Raw genomic sequence first — 27,223 nt, forward strand, 5'->3', positions numbered from 1 at the left:
CCTGCTGTTCTCCAGGTCAGAGAAACGGGCCAATGAGAGGAAAAATGGCCGAATATCTGTGACCCAGCAGGAGGAAATCCACTGGAGCATCAACGGCAGACGGTCCCAACCAGGAGTTCTAGTTGAAACTGAGGAGGGAGTGTCATCATGTGTTTTAGTTTTTATCTATTTTTCTAACAGATATTTTTGTGTAAAGTTTTTCTAAGCAGGCGCGACTGAACCGGAGACCTCAGCTGCTCGTCAGGAGACGGTTTCATTTTCTCAGGGTGAAATAAATCCAAACCTTTTACAACAAAGAGTCTGTTCAGTGTTTTAATGGGAACCGCTTCACAGTTAGGAGGAAAGAAAATCCTGATTTCAGCTTGGCTAAAGGAACCAAAGCGAAAAGCAGAAAGTTTCAAACAGACACAAAAATGATGCGTTTAGAGGTTTAAGGAAACGGGAGGAGAGAAAACATTCAAGCTGATAATGTCTGATCTTCCATAGAGAAAACCGCCACTCTGGGGTTTAATGTACGTAAAGAGCCTGAAAATGACTTGTTGTGTTTTAAATGAAGGAAACAGACTTGGCTTCATCACATCTGGGGAGAAAAACATATTTTTAACAGTTCTTTAAACTTTCTTTTGAAGCTTCACCAGACTTCATACAACACTAATTCCTTTTCTTTAGCAGTCAGACACGCAGCTCTGGCTGAAATTATCTGTATCACTGGTTCTCTGAAAGGTTTTCTATGATTTTAACACCTGAACCCCAATAAAGAAGCAGAAGATGAACAAATCAGAGAAATTTACAGAAATAGACGGTTTGGCTGAGCCATTTAAATGCAGCTTACAGCCAAACCACCAGGTGGCAGCAAAGGCAACACATTGAGCTTTTAATGAAAGCATGGGAGGAAGAAGGGACCAAGGAAGAATTATTTTAAATTTACTTCATCATTTTTAAATAAAAAACTGCAAAATAAAGTTAATAAACATAATCAACGTTAACCAGACCAACTTCGTGACGCCTAGTTTTACTGGAAACCTGAAGTCCAAGCAGCTGTTCCAGCGGTTTACCACCTGCTGAAACAGGAAGGCACTACCATATATGGAGCTGACCCACATGCGCTGCTCTTACAGTCATTTTCCTTTTAGAGGAATAAACTGAATGAGGGCGTTCAGAAAACGAACAAAGTGAGCACTCGCCACAAAGATCCTCTCTGCAGGAACTGCTGGCGGCTCGGTTGAAGCACGGCAGATGTTTCCTAGTCCTACAAAAACAGTTTGTCGTTTGGGGACGCAAGTGTTTATGGGGAAGGAAAGACCGAAACCTGAGCGAAGAAGAACCAGCATGGTCCACCGCTAGCAGAGGCTAGCAGAGGCTAACAGCAGCTAGCCGCAACTAACAGCAGCAGCTAGCTGTTCTTAGCTGCAGCTAACAGCAGCTTGTAGCAGCGGATAACTGCAGCTAGTTGAAGCTAACAGCGGATAGCTGAAGCGAGCTGAAGCTAACAGCGGCTAATAGTAGCTAGCAGTGGCTAGCTCAAGCTGACAGCCAGCTGGCAACAATCAAGGGGACAGCGTGTGTTTGTGAGCACAAAGTTTAACAGTTCAGTGCTTTCTTTAACTGATACGTAGCAGGACTATCATGATTTTTTCCTGTGTCTGAACCAAATGAAGGAGAGTAACGGCAGCGGCTAGCTGAAGCTAGCAGCGGCTAACCAGGTATTCTGACTTCCTCTCCATCACCTTGTTTAGCATTAGCTGCTCCTCGTTTTTTTTCAAACAAGGTCTTTCTCCACAGTAGCAAGTCACCGGCAGACTGGGAGCTCCTCCAACTCTTCCATACGGTGCTAGTTTGTTAGATCTCCAAAGTACTGCTGTTAAGCAGCTTGTCTAACGGCCTCCAAAGCAACATCTTCCCTGTTTGGCATCATAATTTCCGTTCTCTGTTGCATTTTACTCACTTCCTTTCTCTCCTGGTTCTTTCCCATTCCTTTATAAACACAGTTCTTGATTTCAGACGTGGAAAGGAATGATGCATCTGACCTACAAGCCATAATTGAAAAGAAATTATCTATAAAACGACGACAAACATGTTTTCTGGATCCATCCACAGCGCCAAACAACAAAGCCTTTCACATGATCCTGTTGATTAATCAGTTATTGGACTAAACTGAGAGCATTTAGATAAATATACCAGAGGGAGGTTAAAACGGCAGGAAAACAAAGATTTAGTCTGTATAAAGACCGTAGAACCTGGAGGTCCTTCACATAAACTGCAGACAGAACAAACATTCAAATCAAGATAAGATTTAGCTTTGTAGAAAACTTTAACAATAAATACTTTGATGTTTAAACGATGTTAAATTAGTTTCCCCAGGAAGTTCTCAGGGAACTGACGACGGGACCCGGTGCTGCCCCCTTCAGGTTCTAAATAAAACTCCAGATAGAAAAGATAAAAATAAATCTTCTGTTCTGTAGAAATCAGAGCGGATCAGAAACGATCCTGAAACGTCGGATAGAAACGTTAGAAAAACAAACCGAACACAGCAGCCTCAGTCCGCTCCGGTTCTGGTTTAACGCAGAGAACTGTCCAGCTGCTTAGTGTTTATTCTCGGCTCTCTGGCGCCACCAGCTGGAAGTCTGGAGAAACGCAGCAGTTCACCCAGAGGCTGACGCTGGGCCCCGGCAGCCAATCAGAAGCCAGTTTGGGCCGCTCCGTCAGAAGCTGGTCTCGTTCATGTGCGGTTTGGGGCTGGGTGGCGTCCCGGCACCATCCGGACTCGACGGACCCTCTGGCGACGCCGGGGGGTCAGCGGGCGACGCCGCGGCGCCACGGTGAGGCGACACAGGTGTCAACGGGCGGTTTGGACTGGGGGTGGTGGAGGCGGGGCTTGTCGGCGAGGTGGGCGTGGCCCTGCGCTGGGATGAGGATAGCGGCGAGGAGGACATGGAGGAAGGCGTTCCGGGCGGGTGCCGGGGTCCGGGGGACACGGTGAAGCTGGTGGGGGTCCTGAGGTTGAACCTGGCCTCCAGCTCGCTGCAGACCGCCACGCTTCGCCGCACGCCCTCCGACCAGGGCGGCATCCCGAAAGCTGAGCTGGCGGCGCCGTCGGGGCCCTTGGCGAGCTCCTGGCAGCGCTCCACGAAGCTGCCCCTGCGCACCGCCTCCCTGTCCCGGTCCGGGTGGTGCCGGGGAGGATGGGGGCTCTGATTGCGGGCGGGACCGTAGAACCCCTGGAAGCCGGCGGAGAGCGCGGCCTCCCGTGGCGTTCTGGTCAGGGCGCCCGGGGGCGGAGCCTGCCGAGGGAGGCTGCCGCACAGCGAGGCCGAGGAACCCGACGCCCCGGCCGGCCCTCGCCCTCCGGCCGGGTGGAGCCGCTCCGCCCGGAGACCGTCGCTGAGCTGAGAGTGTAGGCTGCAGGGACAGGAAGTGACATCAGCGCCCGCCCTGACGGGTTCTGTGAGGTTCTGTGAGGCTCTGAGCGTGGCGTACCTGCAGGTGGACGCCCGCGGCGTGCTGTCAGGCGTCCGCGTCAGAGCCAGGTCGCACTGGTCCAGCAGCTCCAGCAGCTCCTCCTCCGTCGGCCCGCCCAGCGCTGCGGGAGCAAAAACCCACCAGGTTACCCACCGACCAATCACAGAGCTCCCATCAGCCAGGGCGCCGCTGACCTCTGATGTCCACCTTCCCGGCGATCTCCATGGCCGTGGTCAGGTCCCACATCTGGATGCTGCCGTTGGCGTGGCCGCTGAACAGGTAGCGGCGCGGCCGCGAGCCGATGCGGCTCGATCCCTCGCACTCGTGGACCATGAAGGCGGTGATGGCGGTGCCGTCCACCGAGCGCACCTCGCACACCCTGGAAGGCACGATCAGTCACCACGGCGACCATGACAGGAAATTATCATTTTATTCTGATGACTTAATAATCATTATCACAGGCAGTATTCAGTATTTACAGTCCGCTTTTAGTGTAGCTCAAACACGTTTAAGTTGGTTTTGAATGTGGATAAAACTAAAGCGATGGTTTTCTCACACTAAACTACCCAGAATCCCTCTATTCCTCACACCTGCAGCAGGTGCACAAATTAAGTTTGTTAGTAATTATACATATCTTGGTTTTATTCTAGATAATGAACTTTCTTTTAAAAATCACATAGCAAATCTATTAGGAGCATTGAAAATGAAGATTGTTTTTTTTTTATTAAATGAACCGTGTTTCTCACTCAAAGCTAGAAATAAACTGGTTGCAGCAACATTCCTACCATTTCTGGATTAATGGAGATGTTTTAAATATGAACGCTTCAACAAAATGTCTGAAATCTTTGAATACTGTTTATCATTGTGCTTTAAGGTTTATAACTGGGAGTAGACGTTTGATAAATCATTGTGATTTGTATGAAAAAGCTGATTGGCCTCCGTTCAGAGAAACAATCATTAGATGATCCTGATATATAAATCTCTACTTGGACTAAAACCAACTTACTGAAACTCTCTCCTGCATAGATTTAGTAGTTCACATTATTTACGCTTAAATGTCTTTATCCTTCTACATGTTCCTCGTTTTGGAACTGATGAAGGAAAGAAAGCATTCAGTGTGTCGGCTCCTAAAGACTTCTATGAAACAGTGTCACTGCTTTTAAATTGTTTTTATTGTTTTATAATTGTGCATAATGTATTAATTGGTTTTATTTTTGTAACCAGGTTGTAGTGTTTTGCAGATTTCTGCCCAGGTAAGGGGTTTACCTGCTTAAATAAAGCAAATAAAAATAAATAAACCCGCTAACGTCAGGAAGAGACGCTCAGACGCTCATAAAGACCCAGAACGTTTGGTCCAAATGCGCCGGTTCTGGTTCCTAGGGGTTCTGACTTAATCTGCATGTGATCTACGAGGGTTCTGTGCTTAAACACGACCCGCATCAGGGGAACAGAACCACCAGGGGAACAGAACCACCAGGGAACCAGAACCATCAGGGGAACCAGAACCACGGCCCGCATCAGGGAACCAGAACCACCAGAACCACGGCCCGCATCAGGGAACCAGAACCACCAGAACCACCAGAACCATAACCCGTACCTCTTCCCGTTGGACGACAGCCTGACGTAGAGCTTATCCGTGTCCGGTACCACTCTCTGGATGAACACCTGCTGGTCGTCCCGCTCGCCGTACGGACCTGGAAGCACAGAACCCGGGCTGAAGCGTCTGAGGAGCAGAACCGAGGCGGCGCCGTGAGGCCGGGCCGGGTCGGACCCGTTACCGATCTCGGTGCCGGCGCTGCAGCCGGCGTGGCCGTCCACGTCGTCCAGGCTGAGGATCTTAAAGGAGGTGAGCGGCGTGGAGCCGGGCTGCGTGGAGATCATCCCTCTGAACCGGGTCACCGTCCAGGTCCGAACGTGGTTGTTGTCCGCGCAGACTGAAGAACCAGAGGGACAGCGTCAGAACCAGCCGTTGGCCCGGTCCGGTCCCTGGAACCCCCCCCCCCCCTGAGACCCGTACCTGAGATGAGGTGCTTCTCAGACAGCATGATCTTGGTGACGGGGCTGCGATGGACGGAGAACGTCTGGAAGAGCTGCGGACCGGAACCGACCGTCTCCGGATGCTGAACGATGACCCGGACCGTGCCGGAGCTGGTTCCGTACGCGATCTCGATCCAGTTCCCGCTGTCACCTGAACACACGCAGCTGGACGTCATGTTCTGAGCCCAGATCCAGACCATCTAAGCCCAGATCCAGAACATCAGAACCCAGATCCAGAACATCAGAACCCAGATCCAGAACATCAGAGCCCAGATCCAGAACATCTGAGCCCAGATCCAGAACATCTGAGCCCAGATCCAGAACATCAGAGCCCAGATCCAGAACATCTGAGCCCAGATCCAGAACATCTGAGCCCAGATCCAGAACATCAGAGCCCAGGTCCAGAACATCAGAACCCAGATCCAGAACATCAGAGCCCAGATCCAGAACATCAGAGCCCAGATCCAGAACATCAGAGCCCAGATCCAGAACATCAGAACCTAGCTTTAACCATCAGAACCTCTGTTCTGGTTGTTGGTGTCAGGTTTCTGCTTTAGGACAGAAAGCCCGGCTCAGGCTGCTGGTACCGTCAGAGTTTAACGGCCTTTAGTTGCTCTACAGAACTCTTCTTTCTTTGGGCCCTGATGGCGGTTCTGACATCAAACAGAACCTCTTTATCGGGTTTTAATCGTGTCTCTGTCCTTTAAGCGGATCACAGCTGAGACACATAAAAACATTTTATATGTTTAATCTAAAAAACACTTTGATTTATATCAGAGTTTTAAGAGTAAATTAACTTATTATGATGCATTAATGCATCATTTTGACTCATTTATCTCAGGTTTGGTTTTTACATTTTTGTCTTGTTTAATTAACTATTATTATTCAGACTTTCTTTAAAATTCTCTCCTTTTAACTTAGTCCCAAGAATAACTCGTTTTATCACTTAATTTTAGCGATTTATTGTTATTCTTGTTTAATAATCGAATGTTAAACAGAATATGAGCTTCATTTTCATTCTCTACGCCTTATTTTATTATTTTTTATCTCTCTGAACGTAGACGGACGCGTCTCATTGGTTTAATTAGCGCTAACGAGCAGCGGGTGATTCATTTATCTCCAGCACCAGAACCTGACGGTCCGGTCCGGTTCTGGTCCACTCTTACTGGTTTTGGGGGTGAGGTAGACGCTGAGGGCGGTGATGGCGTCCTCAGTGGGATCTCTGTAGAGCTCCGTCACCAGCAGGTCGTTGTCCTTCATCCTCAGAGGAAACTTCTGGACGTCTGAACGAGAAACACAAACATCAGCGGCTCGTCTCACACGGACCCGAGGAACCGGCGCCTCTAGAACCGAGTCGGACCAGAGAGAACCTGTGATGGCCTCAGGGTCTGCGGCGGCTGAGGTTCTTACCGATGTAGTAGATGGAGCCGTTGTTGCAGCCCAGGATGAGGAAGGAACCGGCCGTGTCGTAGCTGCTGATGGGAACCACGTCCTGGTTCTGCTCGGAGAAACATGCCAGCATGTGAGGTGAGAACGCCAAATACCCCCCCCCCCCCAACGACCCGTAGGTCATGGGGAGACGTCCAGAACCTCAGCAACGCCTCACCGGACCAGGACTCCACCCACCTGCCAGTGTTTGGTGACGGCGTTCCACACCCCGACCTTCCCGGTGTGGCTGGTGGCGATCAGCTGGTTACCAACGAAGAAGAGCGCCTCGGCCGGCACGTTGAGGCTGAAGACGCCTGCAGGAGGAACCGCAGACGTGTTTATGGACTCGCTCTCAGAACCGGGTCTGCAGCTGGGAAACAGCTCGGCTCGGTTCTGATGTTCAGCCTCAGGTTGGTGGGATGTAAACAGCATGAAGGAGGTTATTAAAGTGGTGCCAGCAGCCGACCAATCAGAGGACAGCTCTACTACCATCAGGTTTACATCAGTTTCACTGTCACAAAGTCAAGTTTAAAGTCAATATATAGACACAGATGTGTCTGAATAAACCTGCTGAACCATGTTCACATTTTTTATATTAAAGCCAAAATGCTCAGACATTTTAAGAAAATTAGCTTTTTTTGTTGCATTTTAAAATACAGACAGAAAACTGAATGAAAATAAGACAAAGTAAAGGAATAATGAACACATTAAGATAAAATAAGACAAACTTCGTCTATAAAATAAAACATAAAATTAAAATAAAGAAAAATGGAAAGCTAAAATTATTAAAAAAAAATCATAAAAATGTAACTAAATGTAATAATTGACATAACTCAAATCAGTTTTTCTGATCAGAAAAACAAACCTTGTCCCGTTTAAACAGTAATAACTTTATAGAAGAAGAATAAATCAGCTATAAACGGGTAAATCGTGTTTCTGGCGCGGCTCAGCACGGCGCTGCCTGACGGCGGCCATTAAAAAGCCAGCAGAGTAAATTTATGGCGGTCTGAGGGACGACTGAAGCTTAAATCCTGACTCCGCCTCCTCAGACCGGCGGTCCTACCGATTTCGTTGCCGTTGCCGTCGGGACAGATGGACCAGAGGATGATCTCGGTCACCGAGGCGACGGCCACCATCTTGTCGTTGTCTCCCAGCGAGCCGCCCATCACCTTGGCGTTGAGCGCCACGCGGTCGATCATGCAGTCGAGGCGCGGCGAGGTGAAGACCTGCTGCCAGCCGGTGGACTCCTTCATCCTGGGAGGAGAGCACAGCAGGTTTGGGTCCAGCGCCATCTCCCCTCAGAACCTTCGGATCAGAACTTTCTCTGCAGACACGGCTAACCCGGCCAATCAGAGGGCGAGACACCTTTACCTGTAGCAGACCACAAACTGGGCGTACGCCACGGCGATCCAGTTATGATGTCCGCAGATGATCCGGACCATGCCGGAGTCCGACGCCCCACCTGCAGAACCACCAGTGAGGTTAGTGGAACCGCCCCCCCCTGAGATCGGGCTCAGGCGCCGGGTTCTGGGGTTTACCTGCACACATCCTCTCCTCGGTGCGAGCCAGGATCCCAGAGTTGCCCAGGTTAGGAGGCATCGTGTTGCTGCGTCTGACCGGCGCCCTCTCCACCGGCCCGGTCCGACCCCCCATGAACTGTGATCCGGCCACACTGTGGCGGTTCCGACGCTTCGCCGGGTACACTGAGGGAGACAGAGACGGAGCGGTACCGTCAGAACCTCTCAGACGTGTTCCAGCAGGGTGGATCCAGACCAGGAACCGGGTCGCACATCATTCATTCCTATGACTCTGTGTTTTTAAGCGGGTTCTGCTGGAGGCGGCGCTGTTGGGTCCAGGTACCTGGTGGAGGCAGGTAGCCGTTGAACAGAACGTTTCCACAGGAGGATCGGTCCAGTTCGTCACACAGCTGCAGCTTTCGCACTGAAACGTAGAAACAGACTAAAGTCAGTAAACTGGAAAGTGCTTCGACTGTCCTGCAGACTTCCTGCGGTTCTTTTGGACTCTTCCAGAACCAGAACCAGACCAAACGGCCACCGGTGGAGCTGCTTTCATGGTGTGGGACGGCTTTCCCTTCAGCATCTGGAGCTGCTAACTGGTTAATAACCAAGAAAACTTGGCCTGTAATTTATTTATGTTCTTTCACTTTCTTTTTTCAAATATCACTTTACACATGTCAGCTTAAATAATAATACATATGATTTAGCAATGGCATCTAGGTGTTATTCGATTGTATCTGTTGCTTTATGTCTGTTGGTTGTGCTGTTCTTTTTGTGTCTCTTTCCAGGTGATGGAGCAGACAGAGGACGTTTTATCATTCACTTCCTTTTATCTCCTCTTTCTTTCACCTCTACTCTTTTTTTTCTCTCTTTTCTTGTTCTTCCTTTACTCTCCCATTGTAGTGTTCATATAATTTGAAATTCTCCCTGCAGGAATCACAATAAAGCTATTTACATGCATAAATCAAGTGGAGCACTATGGCGAAAGCTGTTTGCTTCACTTGTAAAAGCAAAATCTGTCGAGCTCTACCTGGCATTAAGACATCAATTACTATTGCCACATTGCTAGACAGGACACTGGGAAAAAAATAAATAAATTAAAAAAAATAATAAAATAATAATAACCAAGAAAACTTGAAGACTTTTAGTTTTTTCCCCTAAACCCGGTTCTAACATGGTTCTGTGAGACCTCAGCAAAGAACGGGAGAGTTCTACGCTCGATGCCTGGAGGTGCCGCGCGTAGCCGCCTCACCCAGCGGCGTGATCCCGTAGAACTCGGCCTCGTGCATCAGCATGTGCACGTTGATGGAGCGGGGGTACAGCTCTTTGCTGCGCAGGAAGTTGAGGATGGGCGCGAACAGGCAGGGGTCTCTGTCGATGAAGATCTGAGGAGAGACACGGCGGCGTCAGAGCGGGGCGACGACACGAGCCGACGTGTGACGGCCAGGTTACTCACGGCTCCGTCGTCATCCTTCAGCGTGGAGATACGGCCGCTCAGCAGGCTGAGGAAGGACAGAGAGGTGAGGATTAATCCAGCGGTTAATGAGATCCTACAGGTACGGGTCGGCAGGCGGCTGCAGGTTCACATCCTGCTGAGGACTCACCTGGAAAAGAAGGAGTCAGGAACCCAGGTGAGCGTCTGTCTGGAGGTGCTGAACCTGCAAACAAACATGTCAGACACGACATCAGTTCTGAGCCCAGATCCTCGGAGGCTCGGCCCTGATCCGCAGGTGTGATGAACAGGTAAGGAACACCTGACAGGTAAACATCAAACAGCGGCTGCAGAACCTCCACAACTCTCCACTTTCACACCTAACGTGGGAAATATCCCGCAGGCAGGAACACGGACCTGTTTGCTTGCTGTAGTTAACATGTTTGTTGCTAAAGTAAACGCCAGTCTCTATTTCCGGTCACAGTTCCGGTTTGCTCTGTGTGGTTTATTGCGGCTCCGCCGTCGGACACGCCGTTATTCACGTCATTTCTAGATTCATGTTGCACCATTTAAATCTACTGTTAGAAACAAACTGTGTTTTATGCAGATCTGGTGTTTCTGCAGCTACAGCGCTAAGCTTTGTGTTCTGCCTATGCTTCTATTATCGGACACGATGTAAAACCAACAGAAAGGAAAATATTGTTTTATACTTGGTGACAATATTACAGATGCGCATAGAACCAGGCTTCATATAAAACCACAGAAATGACCATGCATGTCAGGTAAAAGTGTTTATTTTGAATAAAGAGAGGATTAAACACTGAAAGAATGAGAAGCTGTCCGATGATGGAAGCTGCGGTGTTAGCTTAGCTTAGCATAGTCTGTCCAGCTAGTCGGGTTAGACCGGAAACTCCGGCGCTCCTCACCTCTTCCCGCCAACATTCAGGTGGATAATGTCCCCACTTCTCACTGTGGAAGACATCCTCTACAGACTGAGTGGCTGATATTTCCAGAAAAACGCGAATTTAATCCATTTTCTGAACAGGAATTAGCTCAACAAAGCACTTCCGGCGGCACAGTGAAGGCAGGAGCTAAAACCCGGAAATGAGCCGCGGACGGTGTTTACCGGGCTGAGGTAAACCCCGGAGCGGATTCCACCCCGGATCCGGACTGTTTGTTCATTTAACCTGCTTTTTAGATTTTGAATATATATATATATATATATATATATATATATATATATATATATATATATATATATATATATATATAACTATAAGTGGTTTCTTAAATATTCATGAAATATTAAATTTTTTATACAAAAAACCCTCTTCTGAATTTATTGTTTCAAATTCCGTTGATTATTTTTTGTTGTTGTAGGTGTTCAGGTTAACAAAGAATGAGTTGTCTGAATTCTCTAATATAACCCAGCTTCCATTTGTTTTGGACATTTTCAGTGTATGAAAATAGTTTTTTAGGCAAACAATGAAAACAAGGAGTTGGACTGAGCGAGTTGAGGTGGTTTGGCCATCTAATCAGGAGGAGCCCTGGTCGCCTTCATTTGGAGGTTTCTGCTGATACCCCCATAGACATATATATATATATAAACTCACTTATATTATGTCTATGGGTACCCCAATATACTGTAGCTCAGTTCCCTGACTGCAGACCGCAGATCGGGGCGGGGCTAAACGTTGAGCCCCGCTTGACTCCATTTCGGGCGCCATCTAGTGGCGGAGACCATTCAGCACATTCACAAACAGCCATGCATCACCTATGACCTGTTTTTTTGGGGGGAATTTTAATTTTTTTCTTTCGGATAGACAATTCCACCAACTAAAAGAAAAGTGATCAATAAAATTACAAGAAAATCACAATCAACACACGTAGATGAATAAATGGATGAATGAATAGATGAATGAATAGATAAATAGATGGATGGATGAACAGATGAATGGATGGATAAATAGATGGATGGATGAACAGATGAATGGATGGATAAATAGATGGATGGATGAACAGATGAATGGATGAATGCTAACCGGCGCTAACTGGACCTGCTCCCCCTGATAACTGAAGCTGAGCTGGTGTCTGCGCTGAATAAGCGTGGAAGTGAATCAGTAACTGGGGGAAAGTTACGTCTGTGTTTTCTACGATGAGCCAGATTCCAGCTTCAGATCTTCAGTGTTGTTTCAGCAGAGGTGAGCGGAGATGCTCCACTTCCTTCTCGCGTGTCCGACATCTTCCTCCTCCCTGCTGGGTTCCTCTTCCTCCCATTATCCGGCAGCAGTGTCCACAAACACGCAGCCTGAAAAACATCTCTGCCTTCTGCCTCCACGGTCAATCGACCACGACGCTTCGCCGTCTGCTGACAAGGGCCACGCATGCATCCTCACACGTACTGCCACCACACAGCAAAACTAGGGAAATAGCTTCTTATTGCACAGAAAAAAGAACAATTATCAGTTAAAGAATGTTAAAAAATGTAGTAGAAATTTCTAAACCAAATTACCCAAAATTAAGTTTTATAAAATATGTACCAAAGTAGGAAAAACAGAATAAAACAAGTAGTAAACCTGTAGATAAATGTTGATGTAATTTCGTTTAAGTCAAAGGGTTTATTTAAACAAATTTTTTGTGCTTTTATATAAAATCCTTTATTGTCCCATGGTGGGAAATTCAAGTGTATCATCAGCAAAGAGCAGAGTCTGTACAGTATTAGTTCTTAAAAAGAGCATATTCAAATATTAAAGAAGTGTGCAAGAGAATTAATGTTAGGTTGTATGAAAATCACCAACAGGCTGTTTATAAAAATTATAAAACTGTACAAAACAGCGGGGATGTTAAATTATTGTTTGAGTTTATATTTATGTTCAATGTGCTGCATTTCTGTAAACCTAGTTAGGATTTGATAATTATTTGCTATACAAGTACTTACTTATATTTATCCTTGTTATTTTTACTTGGGGCTTTTAATCACCTCAGTAATGCCCGGACGATGACGTCGCTGAGTTGTGAGCTTCTGGTAAGTTAATTGGTTAATTGACATTTACGTAAATGTTGGCTCACCTGTGGAGGTAATTCAAAGCAACACCTGAAACACACGTTTTCCTCATGTGACGTCATCGAGTTATCTTAAGAAATAAAGCTAATTTTACTGTTAAGCTGTCTTTCCTTAAATTAGTCACAGCCTAAAGTGTAAACTTTAACAAACTCAGAAATAGCGTTGCAATTAGTTTTCACACTCAGAGGTTGGAGGGTGACAGAGGAAGTAGAGGGAGGGGGAGGGGGGGGATTCTGAAGCTAAAAGTGGGGAGATGGGAGCTAAAAACAGGCATCAGTGTGTTTTTATCAGTCTGAACCACTTCCTGTTATCTGCTCAGAGATGCTCTGACACAAACAAGGAAACTTCTTTGTAACATTCAAGTTTAAGTCTGCAGTCACAGCTGGACGCCTTTCCATCAGCATAAAGGGCCCCGTCCTGATGTGTTCCCCGTTTTGTTTAACGCAGAGTCGTTTATTCACTCATTCTATGCTGAACATGTCTGATGTGTGGTTTATCATCAATTAGAACTGTAATTATAATTGTAGAACTGTGACTGTAACTATAACTGTAATAACTAATGTGCAATTCTATTTAATACACTGTGATACAACCTGTGCAATAATCCTGAAAGAAGTGACTTTTGCTGCTATCACCACCTGAATATACGTCAATACATGTATATAAGTCACCGTGAATGTTCATAAGACATCCTCTGCCCTATTTCTATTTCTTTTTGAATTTTTATTCTTATTTTCCTTATTTTCTTTTTTTGATCCACTGTATATATGAGGACACACTGTATATAACCGATGCACCTTTTCCTACTTCTGGCACCTTCTTCTGATTATTTATTACTGAGCCGATGTGTCAATGAATTTCTCCAATGTGAGATTAATAAAGCTTATATTATCTTATCTTATCTTATGACACCTAGTAATTTACTGCAATACTTAGCCTGTTTACCTGTATCTGAATTTCACAATCAGAGTGAAGGAATCTGACTCTGGATTCTAACGCAGGAACGTAGCAGCAACTACGATCTATAGCAGGAAAGACATTATTGAGGTGAGAACAGGTAAACTCAGGATCAGTATGTGTGCAGGACGGTTAATTCCCCTCAGTAGCATAGCTGGCTACCCTGACTGTAGGAAACTCACCAGAATCCCAACCTGCAGGCAGAACCGGGTTCTGCGTCGGCCGGTTCCAGCCGGCCTGGACGTAGAAGCATGAATAACCGCTGACCGGGATGATTTGGGTCCACAGCTGTTAGCGGCCATTTTTCTGGCCGTGGACCTGTAGAGGTCAGGAATGGAGGGTTCTCTCTGCACATCTAATTGTTGGTTACAGTTTGGACTCGTCTAGTTTTGTGGAGGAGCTGAACCACAGAGAGACGGAGGAGCAGGAGGCAGACGGGATGATTGCAGGAGGTGCAGCCTCAGCCGGCCTCCTCTCAGGCGTGTCAGAGTGTGAGGACGTCACAGATCACATTTATCACATTTCTGTGTGGTTCCCATACGACATCATTTTCTCTTTTGTTTGGGTTTAAGAACGACTTTTTCTCATCAAACCGTATTTTAAGTTTGTTCGTGCCAACGGTCACCATCAGTTATCGTCTCCAGCACAGAAAATGCTTGAGTTCCTGTTCAACTTGAATATTTAATTTTATCTGAATAGGCCATCATCAGTAATACTTGTTTTTTATTTTTGCCTTTGTGATCAGTTAATCCAACCTCTCTGTTGCTTAATTTAAGATTAGCTTGCTTTGAATTAATGATCTAGTTTGTAGTTTTGCCACTGTGCGACAATAAAGTTATTTTTTATCTGAATTTTCCTTATTTCAGATATTCTGCGGGTCACTGACACAGTTTAGGTCCCAGCACTCACCCATGAGGAACACCAATGTGCAAACATTCAGAGCATCTCCCAACTTCACACCCGAACCTGGTTCGAACCGAACCTGCTGGTTCTGTGTTGCTCAGGAACCAAAGCACTGCAGGAGCGACGCAGACGGCTCTTTAATAAGACCTGAAAGTTACTAACATACACAACCCCAGCAGACAGCGAGGGAGAAACAGAAACCAGGAACTTAAAATCAAGAGGAAGAAAAAAAAAAGAAAATCTTGTGAGAATCAGGCGAATATCAAACAGCTGATTAATTTATTATTTATTTATGATTTATGTTAATTGGTGACGAGGTGGTAGAATAGGGTCTGATTCTGCCAGGTCTGTAATTCTGCAAAAAGCGTTAAACTTTGCATGATGTTGATAAGATCCTCTGTGAGGCGATGATTATTAATATTGAACAAATAACGGGGCATATAATGATTTTTAATGCCTTCCTTTTCACGTGTAAATCATTCAGCTGGGCTCTCTGCCCCACAGCTCCTCTTTTAGCCCTGCCTGCTCTGAACTGAGAGCAAACCGTTCTGGTGCCGTCTCTTTAAATCTACAGGAGGCTCTTCACACACATTATTCAGCTTTAAAGCATATTAGAAATAAACGAACAAACGAACGACAGATAAAGGCAGGAGGAGAATGGAGGGCTAACGGTAACAGAAACCTGCCGGTAAAGCCAGAATTAGACCCAAAACACCTAAAAACATCTGGAAACATGTGGCTGAATTAAACCACTGTCCTCCCGTTAAGGCGAGCCTTTGGGTTAATGAGGAATCAGCGTTCCCTCCTGATGACGAGGATGCTGCTCGTTGTCTTCGTTGATGAGTCAGTCTGATAAAATGTTGGGGCGACATTAATAAATTTCAACGCTCTGCACGTGTTTAAGGAAACGCTCGGCTTGAATCCGTCGTCTGACGAGTTCTAACATGATTCTTTGGTGGCTGGGTGGCCGTGCTGCTACATGTTGTCTTTGCTGCTTCATGTTGTGTCCAACCCTGTTTATAAAGCCTCTGCTGCTTAATTTAAACGAGGACGGAGTTTCAGGACTAAACGACCAACAAGGATTTTAACCGCTGGACAATAAAAGGAAATGTTTCCTTTATCGTTTAAACTCCAGAGTCTGTGTGAGCTGGAGGAAGAGAATTTAAGAGTTTTGTTTCCTGGCTGCTGCTGTGATTACAACAAGCATTTATCATTTAAACTTGATTTAAATAAGAAGTTGTTCCCTGATCAAACAGGACTTTATGATTTTAAAGTTCTCCCGAGCTCACTACTCGCTTGTTGGTGTCTCTGTCTGCACACCAACACATGTAGCACCCCGTGACAAATATATATATATATATATATATATATATATATATATATATGCTCCTCTGGCGTCAGCTGAATCATGTGAAGAGCAGATAAGAGCTGAATTGTGGTTGAACCTTCTCTGTTTCTGGATGATGTTCCATCCTCTGTTTATCTTCACATCTCTCCACTGAATGCTCTGTAAACCAAGGTTTGCATGCCAGCACCTCTCAGTAGCTATAAATAGATGACCCTGATGATGAAACTGGATGAATTTAGTGAAAAAGCAACACAGAGGACTGTCTCCAGTCCATCGCAGGCCTGCTCTGGACTATGGAGGGATGTCCACCTGCTCTGCTTTGCAGAACTGTTCTAATTCAGACACGTTGCTGGGTTCTCCAGCTTTAAAACCAAGCCAGACCATCCCAATCAGATTTAATTCCAGACTTTGATTCCGGCGGTCCACAGCCTTAGAAGCAGATCTGGAACCCTGTCCAGACTGATGGATGTCAAAGACTTTTCTCAGCTTAGATCGGGTCTGATGTGGTACTTTTTAAGTTCTTTCATCTTTCCTCGTGTTCTTAGACTGCTGTTGGTTAAATGTCAAACAGAAAATGATGATTTTACAGACGGTGGCCGCTCTGTTGCCCAGTTGGTAGCAGCAATTGGGTCCTGGGTTCAAATCCTGGCCTGTGGTCTTTTTGCACTGAGCCTCCATGATCTCCTCATGCACACACGGGTTCTTTCTGGGTTCCCTCCTTCCTGAGTCCAGAAACACGAGTCTTAGCTCGGCTGATCTCTCTCGTATCTCTCTAATTTCCCCCTGGGATTATTAAAGTATTTCTGATTCTGAATTGCCTGCAGGAATGAGTGTGTGTGCATCGCTGTCTGAGCCAAGCCTCTCGCCCAGCACTGATTCAAAAAAGCTTTTAGTTTTCTCTCAGGTTTTGTAATCGATTATCAAGTTTGATGATCTGAAAGAGTTAAACGTGACAGAAAAGCCAAAACTGAAGAATTCTGGGTAGCCACTGTGTTGTTTTCTCAGAGTCTGGAGATTCACGGCTACTGAGAGATACTGGCATGCAAAGCTGCCACTTCCATGCGGTTTGCAGCGTGATCAGAGCAGAGAAGGCGTGAGGATAAACAGAGGATGCAACGTCATCCAGAAAGAGAGGAAGTTTAACTCCAGTGCAGCTCTTATCAGCCCCTCATATGACTCAGTTCGCTTCAGAGGAGCTCCGACTGCAGGAACAGGCAACATCTGCATGGACCGCTGCTGCACAGCTGGCTCTGCATGAGGTGAGCGCGCACACGATGCAGGACGTTTTTACCCACTGGGCAGAACATGATGCAGGAGATCAGACCGCTCAGATATCCGTCACCTAAATGTCTCCGTTTGCATCATGTGCGCTGATGATTGCAATATTACAGATGGAGGAAAAAAACTCAGATGCAACATGAAAACTGCTGCATGAAAGGTATAAGCTCAGATAAGTTTAAAAAAGCTCAATAAAAAAACAAAATGAGCAACAATGTGGATTCAGCAAAAAAAGAAAACGGGAGAATATGCAAAGCCGATCCTGGGATAGGAGTCTTAGTGTGATCTGGTAGCAAAGTCCAGGAATTTAAATAACAGTATGCAAAAAAGAGATTATGACAACATGTTTACAAAGCTAAGAATGCTGCCAACATCTGCAGGGTTGGCCGCTCTTCCAGGAATTCATGAGAAACGTTTTTTCTAGTTGATTAATCGCCTTCCGAATAACTGATAAAGTTTCATCATCATATTTCATAACCTCGTTTATCTGTGTTCAGGCACGTCGTCTTACAGACGCTTTCCAAGTTGTTGTTTTCTCATTAAGTGTCCCTGGATGAAGAACCTGAGATCTGGCTTGTGACAAAAGACGCACAAATAATGAATTAAATAAGCAGAAAAGGGTTGAAACTGGTCTAAAATGGGACAAAACCGATTATTTAACGAGGTATTAATGAAAGACAAGTTTCATGGTTTTATTTCAACTCTGACAACATGGTTCATAAAGTTAAACCCAGTCATAATAAAAACCAAAATACATGTAATTATATGTTAAATAAGGTCCTGAGCATATTTACCAAATATATACTTGATATTCTGATGCGATCTGAAATAATTCTTCTTCTGTCTCTGAAACACGTCTGTTAAAGTTTCTGTTATCGTCCCAGTTAGTCTGTCCTTCACGTCGCCTCATGACAACATAAACTAGTTTATGAAAATAATGCAAACTGTGGGTTTAGTTTTTCCTAATGAGATATCTGGGCTGTGATCCACATTTCCTTCAGGAGGCGACTTGCCTTGTTTGCTGCTAGCAGCTTTGATATGTTTAGCACAGACTAGTTCTGCTTTAGTGGACTTCAGTTTTCAATTCTGCAACACTTTCTCACATTATGAGCAACCGCAGCCTGAAAAGGCAACTGGTTCAGAGAGGGATGTAAATGACTTCATTAAAAAGGAGCTGGCCCATCGCTGGTGTTATACCGCAGTTATCTGAGCACCTGACGGTAAATTAAAACAATGAGTGAGTGTCAGCAGACCTGCTGCGTGCCTGTCAGACCACACAGACAGAATAAAAGGCACCCAATGAGGGTTGATGGTGAGTTGGCATGCAGCTGCGTGGTTAACTTGTGAAACAGACGTCTGACTTGCATGACATTGAAACCAGAGGGCAGTCACACATGCAGCGTCCCCCAAAAAAACAGTTTTTTGGCGTGAGCACAAAAATGACCAAATACCGACCCAGTTTTCCAATTTAGACCCTGACAAGGTTAGATTGTGTGTGATGCAACTTCAATGTCCAAGATCTGGTTCCAAAGGCAGTGAATGCACTATATGCTATAACCTATATGCTGATAACATTTATACAGCAACTCCGTCTAAAGACGGTTCCCAGCTCTCTGTGACGTCTGTGACCCCCTCATGCTGGACGATTGGATCATCTAAACCCGTGATGGGACCTCCGTCCAGTTCTAACCAGTGCTGGTAACGTTCTCTGCTGGTTTGACTCAGGGTGTTCACATATATAAATCCTAAAGGATGTAGCCGACCACATCACCAATGATGGAAAAATGGGCCTCAAATACTTAAGTTACTTAATACAGTTTAAGTAACTAATACTTAATACTAGTGTTGCGCCGATGCCATTTTTTTGGCCCCAATACCGATACCCGATACCTGGCTGGGCAGTATCGGCCGATACCGATACCATACCGATACCATTACTTTGAAATTTATGTGTGTGTGTATAAAGAACAGCATACTACTTGGATGTAAAATAATTGCTATCATGGCATTGTCACGCTTCTACCTTATTAAAAGCAGGAAAAAGACTAATACAAAGTGAATCCAGTAGAACTAGTGAGTGTCAGGAGAGAGAAGGCTGCGTTCAAGTGACATAGAAACATCAAAATGGTATCTGTGACCTATTTGTTGGTACTCGCCGATACCGATACCAACATTTTAGAGCTGTATCGGCACCCCGGCCGATACTGGTATCGGTGCAACACTATTAATACAGTTTATTATTTTCCCTTTGATGCTGTCACAAGCTTCTAGTCACATTCAGTCATCAGACTGATGTCACCACAGTTTAAACCTGCTTCTCCTCGTTGACTTTTAATGCTTTTCGTTAACTGATTAAAGTTTAGCCATCAGAACAACTCGGATCAGTTCAATATATCCAGCTGCCAATCCCATCCAACTTTATTTGTTGAGCCCTATAAGATCGAGTTAAAATGAAAAACATTGTAAGGTGCATAAAATCAGATAAACTGTCAAGACATGAAAGAAAATAAAACTGAATAGATAGGTTTAAGAACCCATCCAGAGCAGTAACCCCCCCACTATGGAGAAGTGGCTCCAACAAACACCTGGAGGAACATCAGACATCTCAGTTCATAAGATCTGAGGAACAGCTGAGATCCTAAGAAGAACCATCGGGCCTCTGGTAGCAGAACCCAGACCTGAGAGATGGAGAGCCCCCACCCTGCTCAGGAGTAAGACCACAGAGTTTCACACAACCTAAACAAGGATCACACAATTTGCCACCATGATGCTTGACCTACTGTCTAATTCTGTCTTTGAAGACCACCAGCGTGAGAAACAGACGCAGTCAGACACGACAGATAGAAAGCATCATGCACGGTGGTGGAGGGTTGATGGTTTGGGCTTTTTTTTTTTTTTTTTTTGACTAGCTCATAATCTCTGGTTTATGTTCTCCAGTGAACCCCTCCTCATCCCCAACACTTCATACTCTACCAATCCAATCCACTTTATTTATAGAGCACATTTAACAACAGTAAAAGTTTCCAATATGCTGTGCATAACAAAAAATAAAATAAAATAAAATAAATACACTAAAGAGACACAGAGGACCACACAACTACACGGTGTTAAAAGCCAAAGAGTGAAAGTGGGTCTTAAGACGGGACTTAAAACCCTCCACCGTAGAGGCAGTCGTACATGGAGGGGCAAAGCATTCCAAAGTCTGGGGCCAACAGAAAAAGCTCTGTCCTCTCTGGTTTACCAATAAACAAAGAGACTCACACAAAAAGGACTGTGGCTGAAAAATGACTCAAACATGAGATCTTCAGCTGCATCACAGCTGAGGTAGCAGAGAAGTTGAGGGCAGCTGTTTCCGGGACTAAAAGCAGAACTCAGACCTTCTCTGGAAATGGAGCTCTTGGTGTAATTCATCATTCAATTCTCTGTGTTAGTAGCAGTCAGTGTGTGTGTATGAACAGGGTGAGAGGTTCCTGGAACAGTGTTTATGTGTGGTTTGCAGAAGTGCATCAGAATAGATTGTCAACCACTAACCCAGAAAAAGAATATTAATTACTTTGCGTTCGGATTACTTAAATGCCACCAACTCAGAATGAAACCACCTCCAGCCAGTGGTCAGGAACTAAGAAACGACCCAAAATGTCCTCCTGATCTCACTCTTTGGTTTCTGTTTCAGAGAATCCTGATTTTCAGATTGCTGCTTTTCCAAAAGTTGCTGGTCCATTTCTGCTTTTTCAGAATTAAAATTCTGTTCATCTCACAGACTAGCACAGTTTAGTGAGTGTATACAGCTTCCGTGTATATATCCTTTTACTTCTTATTTTACTGTCTGCACCATCAACACCAAGTCCAATACCTTGTAAATGCAAACCTACTTGGCGATTAAACTTGATTGTGATTCTGATGTAACTTCATATCACATTTATTTGGTGCTTTTGGAGGTTCAGGTCTGAGTCCATCACTACACCCAGGTTTCAGGCCTGATTAGTGGTTTTTAGCTGAAGCGACTGAAGCTGTGTGCTAACTTTTGATCTCTCCTCTATTGGTCCAAAAATTATTACTTCTGTTTTGTTTTTATTCAACTGAAGAAAATTTTGGCACATCCATGCATTGATTTCTTCTAGGCATTTACTCAGTGCCTGAACTGGTTCATAGTCACCTGGTGACATGGTGATGTAGAGATGTGTGTCGTCTGCATAGTTATGGTAGCTGATGATGTTATTTTTTATTATCTGAGCTAGAGGGAGCATGTAGATCTAGAACAGGAGGAACCCAGGATGGACCCTTGGGGAACCCCACATGTGATTTTTGTCGTCTGGGTTGTAAAGTTACCTACCGACACAAAAAAGTCCTTTAAGTAGGATTTAAACCAGTGACTGACTACACTATTGCTATTTGTTTGTTCGTTACAGTAGTCACTGAGCCACTGTTCACCGTGAGCATATATATATATATATATATATATATATATATATATATATATATATATATATATATATATATATATATAATTTTTTTTTTTTTTTAAGTGTGCCCCCCTAAAAAAATGGAATGCCCCCCCCTGTAATTTGTTTCTGCAGCCGGGTCTGGTCTGGAGCTAAAGCTAAGGCCCATCTGGGTCAGTCTGCAGGGTCGTTTTTTGCTCGGTGTGTGGGTCCCATCAGGGAGGGATACGCAGGACCTCCTACTGCGGTTCTCTGGAGTCCTGAAGCCTTAGAAGTGGATCTAGAACCCTTTCTGGACTCAGTCGTCATGACACGCTGCTGTTTGAGACCTTTGCGCCTGCTTCATGTTGTCAGACTGGTGCTGCTTTAGGATCGAGCCGCTCCGAGTGTGACTGGTGAGACTGAACTAAAAAAATATGGTTAATCTCAATGAATTTGGGATTTAACAAAGAGGTGTGATTACTTTATCCCAGAGTTCCGGTTTGGTGTGCAGCTGCTTCACCAGATGACATCCGGACTTGTTCCCTGGTCGGTAAACGCTGCGGATGAAACCTGAGGAAATAAAAACCCAGAGGGGAAACTGCTCTGATACTTCTGAATATCACGGTTTCCTCCTGTGAACATGATCGCTGCGTTAGGCGGGGACCGTCTGCTGGCACGCTGAAGGCCTGTGAGCCTCAGCGCCTGATTTATTCCCTCTGTTGACTCCTCTTCATTCCTGCAGCCGTTTGACTCAGTTTTCATGTGAATTTACTGCAGACTCCAGGATATCTGTTTATATTTACCGTCAATGACGAAATAATTCACTGATTTAAACGTTGTTTAAAGTGCAGCGTGAAACCTCCACAGGGAAACTGCTTTTTGACCTAATTTTTATCCCCTGTCAGCTGTGTTTACAGAATAAAGATGCTGAGAAAATGTTCTCACAGCAATGAGTTTGACCTTATTTGCAGAAGCAATCTGACTTTTTAAATCAGATTGATCAGATCAGTGTTTTTTATTGCCTTCATTAGAACGATGAGAGCAGCGTCTGTGTGGCGATGAGACGAAGACGTCGCACCGACGCCTTGGGCCTGCATGGAAACCCAGCTGTAGAGGCGCTTTATCTCTACCTTCTTTCTCTGTGCTTCTGCTAATCTGATTTCTGTGATTTTGAATGAGATGTTTGTGGGTTTGTTCCGCTTAGCGCTGATGCTGATTTAGAAAAATAAAAAGGCGTTGCCTGTTTTATGACCTTATGCATGTTTCTGTTGACCGGGAACCTAAAGTGGAGGACAGAAGCGGTCTCTGCTGCCACGTTGTTGCTTTTTCTAACAACAAAAGAGAAAAACAATCTTCAGACGAGCAGCAGAAGTCAAGATTTAAACCTAAAATAGCCGACAGGAAAACAGAAGGCAGCCACGCGTCGTCCTGTTTTTATAGGCGTGGATGAAGGAGCAGTGAAGCCGGGCCTCGGTGTGGGTTGGATCGGGATCAGAGCGGAGCAGGAAGTGAGAACCCAGACAAACACAGGAGCCAAAGATGCTCTTTATTTGTTCACGTGGCCGGAGCAAACAGAGCTGCAGGCTCACGGACATAAAAGGAGAAGCTCAGAAGGAAGCGGCTTTGCTCATTTATCTGTTTACATGTGCAGAAAGCTGATCTGTAGCAGGATCTGCAGACCGAGTCACCGACGGAGGAGCAGAGCGACAACCTGCTGATGTCGCTCTAACAGAGCGTTACCGTCATTTCTGAGACTATCGAGGGATTTATTCCCCTCTGCTGAGATCAGCGCTCAGCAACCTTTACAACCTTAGGAGCCGTTTCTGCCCTCGCTCCAGCTAAACATATTCTGTTTAGAGCCGCAAATGTTACACCTCTCTGAAACAAGGGCTTGTCTTTATAGTATACTATAGGAAATATGTTTACATTTTTTTAATTAAAGATCAACAGTTTTTATTATTTAAACCAACAGTATTCTTATGTTTAGGTTTAATACATTTTCTTCAACTGGAGATTAGATTTTTATAGCAAATGGCATCAAAATGATGAAAAAGCAACTCGTTTGCAACCTATTGACAAAAAGATACTTCATTTATTTAAAGTAAAATATTCTAAACACCATTAGTTTCTTTCTTTCTGGAAATGTTAACTAAATGCATCCCAAAGCTAGCAATTTTAAATTACGTTTACATTTAGAAACATTGACCGATTCCCCCCCCCCTAAGTTTTAGCCAATCAGATTACGCTCATCTGATCATGTGACGAGGCAGTGCATTGAGCAGAGGTGGGTCTCTTTACAGTTAGCTGGTCAGTGGCTAACTACTGAGAGACTGCTGGCCTAAACGCCGCCAACACACTGCTGTGTCACATGATCAAATGAGTGTAATCTGATTGGCTAAAAGCAGCTGGACTCAATCTAATTGATGATCGCTTTGGCTGGAGTCACCAGAAGGTCAACACATTTGCAGGCGAAGTTCTGCAGATGAATGTTTGCGGGTAAAACATTTTTTGGGTGAATTTTAGGTAAAAAATAATCACATGCATACATGCACTTGAGACAATAAAGAAATTTGATTCTATTGAGACTATATTTCTTCCATACAACCCTTGCTCATGCTAGGGATAAACCCAATCCTCTTACATTTCTGTGCAGAGCTATGCTCACTATGGCATTTTCCATATTTAAAAGAAATCATATTTAGAATCATATTTAAATGAAATCTCTATTGACACCACATGGATGCTACCAACAGTAGCATTCTTGCTATGATATATTGGCATGTATTAACTGGTCATCTTTTAGCCTTTTTTTGGCTCTGGCTGGTTCCCTGAACACGATTCTGACACAAACCGTGCAGCACAGCAGCGCCTCTCCCACCAGACGCTGATGGTGCGTTTAAATAGTAATATCATCTTTATTGTCATTGAAACATATGTTACAATGAAATTAGTACTCTGCTTTTAACCCATCCCCTTGGGGAGCAGTGGGCTGCCATGTGCGGCGCCCGGGGAGCAATCTGGGGTTAAGGGTCTTGCTCAGGGACCCAGAGTGCAGGCGCTGGGGATCGAACCGGGTACTTGCATCCTTCTTTGAGTGCAAGCACGCTGCTCTAATCACTCGGCCAGCACCCCTCCGGTGGCTCAGAAACACACATTAACGCATGTTAATAACAGATTAAACCACGTCCTCGAGGGCTGGAGTCCTGCAACTTTTGGACGTCTCCCTTGCCCTACACGCCTGAATCAAATGGCTGAACTAGCTCGCCAACCTGCAGTCCAGCTCTGCTAATGAGCTCCGTTGAAGTCAGGGGTGTTGAAGCAGAGACGCATCTAAAAGTTGCAGGACATCGGCCCCGGAGGTGCTGTGGTGCAGACCCTCATGGAGCACCACTCCTATTTTCCATTCCTAATCTCTGTGACCTGTCAACTGACCAGGAGACGCCTTCTGACGACCCTCCCATGTCTGATTCTTGCTCAGATTTGAATCTGGTTTTGTTGAACTAATTCAGACTCTTTTCTCCCTGTTTTACCAGGACTGGAGGACCCTGACTCTACCGACACCATGAACAGCACAGACCATAACAGCGTCTTCACCAAGCAGGTCCTTCCTCCTCTCTACATCGTCGTCTTCGTTCTGGGCCTGTGTCTAAATGTCGTGGCCGCCTGGATCTTCTTCAGAGTCCCTGCAGATTCAGCTCTGGTCGTCTACCTGAAGAACATGGTGGTGGCTGACCTCCTCATGCTCTTCTCCTTCCCCTTCAGGTTGGCCAGCTACTTGGGCTTTAAGAGCCAGTATCTGGATGCGATCATGTGCCGCTACACCGCCGTGCTCTTCTACTTCTCCATGTATGTCGGAATCCTCTTCATCGGCTTCATTAGCCTTGAGCGCTACGTGAAGATCGTTTGCCTCAGCCCGTCCTCCTCCACCACCCCCTCCTCCAGACGCAGGTTTAGTGCAGCGTCTGCGCTACACCTTTTCCAGAGCGCCACCTTCGCTCGGGCTCTGGCCGTCCTAACCTGGGGCTTCCTCTTCTTGTGCAGCGCACCCAATTGCATACTGACAAACAGCCTGTCTGAGAATCAGAACTACACAAATTGCATGGATTTGAAAACGGTTCTGGGCAAGGAGTGGCATCAAGCGTCTATCCACGTCTGCGTGACCCTGTTCTGGGTGACGCTCCTGATCGTGACCTTCTCCTACACCTCAATTGCTCGCCAGGTGTGCAAGACGTACCGCCGCATGCGACGCGACACCAGCGACATCTGCCGCAAGTCCAACCGCAGCATCTTCAGCATCCTGGCCGTCTTCTTCATCTGCTTCGTGCCGTACCACGCCTGCCGTGTGCCGTTCACCCTCAGCCAGAAGAACACGTCTATCTTCAGCAGCCAGACCAGCTTTTGGCTTTACCAGATCAAGGAGGGATCTCTGTTCTTGGCGGGAATGAACGTCTGCCTGGACCCGGTGATCTACTTCCTGATGTGTGGGACCTTCAGAAAGTCGCTACTCAGGAAGCTGTCAAGGAGAGAGAGGAGGAGGTCGCTGACAACCGCTCAGAGCCTTAGCAACATCTAGGAGACAAGGAGTAAGGAGACAAGGAGAGAAGGGACAGAGAAATGTGAAGGAAGGAGAGAAAGGAAGAACTGTGTAAGAAGAGATCCTGTATGAGAAGCCATGCTGGACTACATGGTGACCAAAGTCCGTCTTCAGGGGCTGGTATCTTGCACGTTTTAGATCTTTCCTTGCTCCAGCACACCTGAATCAGACGATGGTTCCTCACCAGAGCCCTGCAGGACAGGAGGACATGCTGAGAAGACATGCTGGAGCAGGGACATCTAAAACACCAGCTCCCAGGGACTGCAGTCAGATATCTCTCCTGTAGGAGGCAAGGAAACATGACGTAATGAGAGAGGAGGCAGCATTCTAATCAAAAACTGGATAAAGACCTAAAGTTATGGACAACAACCAGAACTCTGTTTCATTTGTCATTGTGAGCTGATTATTCAGAGCAGCTGCCATGGATACGCACCATCATCCTTACATCACCATCAGTAAAGTGAAAGTTAAGATAAGCAGACTTTTCGTTTGCTCCACTGCTCCATTTAAAGCCAGAGTATCTGTGTTAACAAGTAAAGCTGAACGTAGTGCAGATTCATCCCTGAGGAGGTTCTCCCGGTTCTCCACATGACAAAGATGCTCTGCTGGACGGAGATCCATGTTCCAGAAACCAACCGCAGATGATCGCAGCTTTATGACATTTTATATGACGCTCAGTTGTTACTATGAGGCCCAAAATCTGACCAGGACGATACTGACCACACCGTGACCCCAGCAGCAGCAGCAGCAGGTGGAGCAGCAGCCTGAACCTCTGGTCCAAG

At 45.6% G+C, this 27,223-nt stretch overlaps 2 protein-coding genes across 2 annotated transcripts; one reads left to right on the forward strand and one right to left on the reverse strand.

Annotated features, from left to right (window-relative positions):
• Positions 1-298: 298 nt before the first annotated feature.
• On the reverse strand, positions 299-10,959 carry shkbp1 (SH3KBP1 binding protein 1). Its single transcript, XM_036131476.1, has 17 exons — positions 10,800-10,959; positions 10,046-10,099; positions 9,898-9,943; positions 9,694-9,826; positions 8,785-8,865; positions 8,463-8,627; positions 8,296-8,386; positions 7,988-8,178; positions 7,123-7,238; positions 6,907-6,994; positions 6,663-6,779; positions 5,477-5,647; positions 5,238-5,393; positions 5,057-5,153; positions 3,654-3,838; positions 3,478-3,580; positions 299-3,399 (listed from the first exon to the last, which is right to left on the reverse strand). The coding sequence occupies exons 1-17, from the start codon at positions 10,853-10,855 to the stop codon at positions 2,703-2,705; spliced, it is 2,547 nt and encodes an 848-aa protein (XP_035987369.1). The 5' UTR covers positions 10,856-10,959; the 3' UTR covers positions 299-2,702.
• A 6,367-nt stretch (positions 10,960-17,326) lies between these two features.
• On the forward strand, positions 17,327-26,435 carry LOC105915340 (P2Y purinoceptor 14). Its single transcript, XM_012849413.3, has 2 exons — positions 17,327-17,404; positions 25,381-26,435. The coding sequence occupies exon 2, from the start codon at positions 25,410-25,412 to the stop codon at positions 26,418-26,420; it is 1,011 nt and encodes a 336-aa protein (XP_012704867.2). The 5' UTR covers positions 17,327-17,404; positions 25,381-25,409; the 3' UTR covers positions 26,421-26,435.
• The last annotated feature ends 788 nt before the right edge of the window (positions 26,436-27,223 follow it).

This window comes from Fundulus heteroclitus, unplaced genomic scaffold (genome assembly GCF_011125445.2).
Source record: "Fundulus heteroclitus isolate FHET01 unplaced genomic scaffold, MU-UCD_Fhet_4.1 scaffold_44, whole genome shotgun sequence".
Classification (NCBI taxonomy): Eukaryota; Metazoa; Chordata; class Actinopteri; order Cyprinodontiformes; family Fundulidae; genus Fundulus; species Fundulus heteroclitus.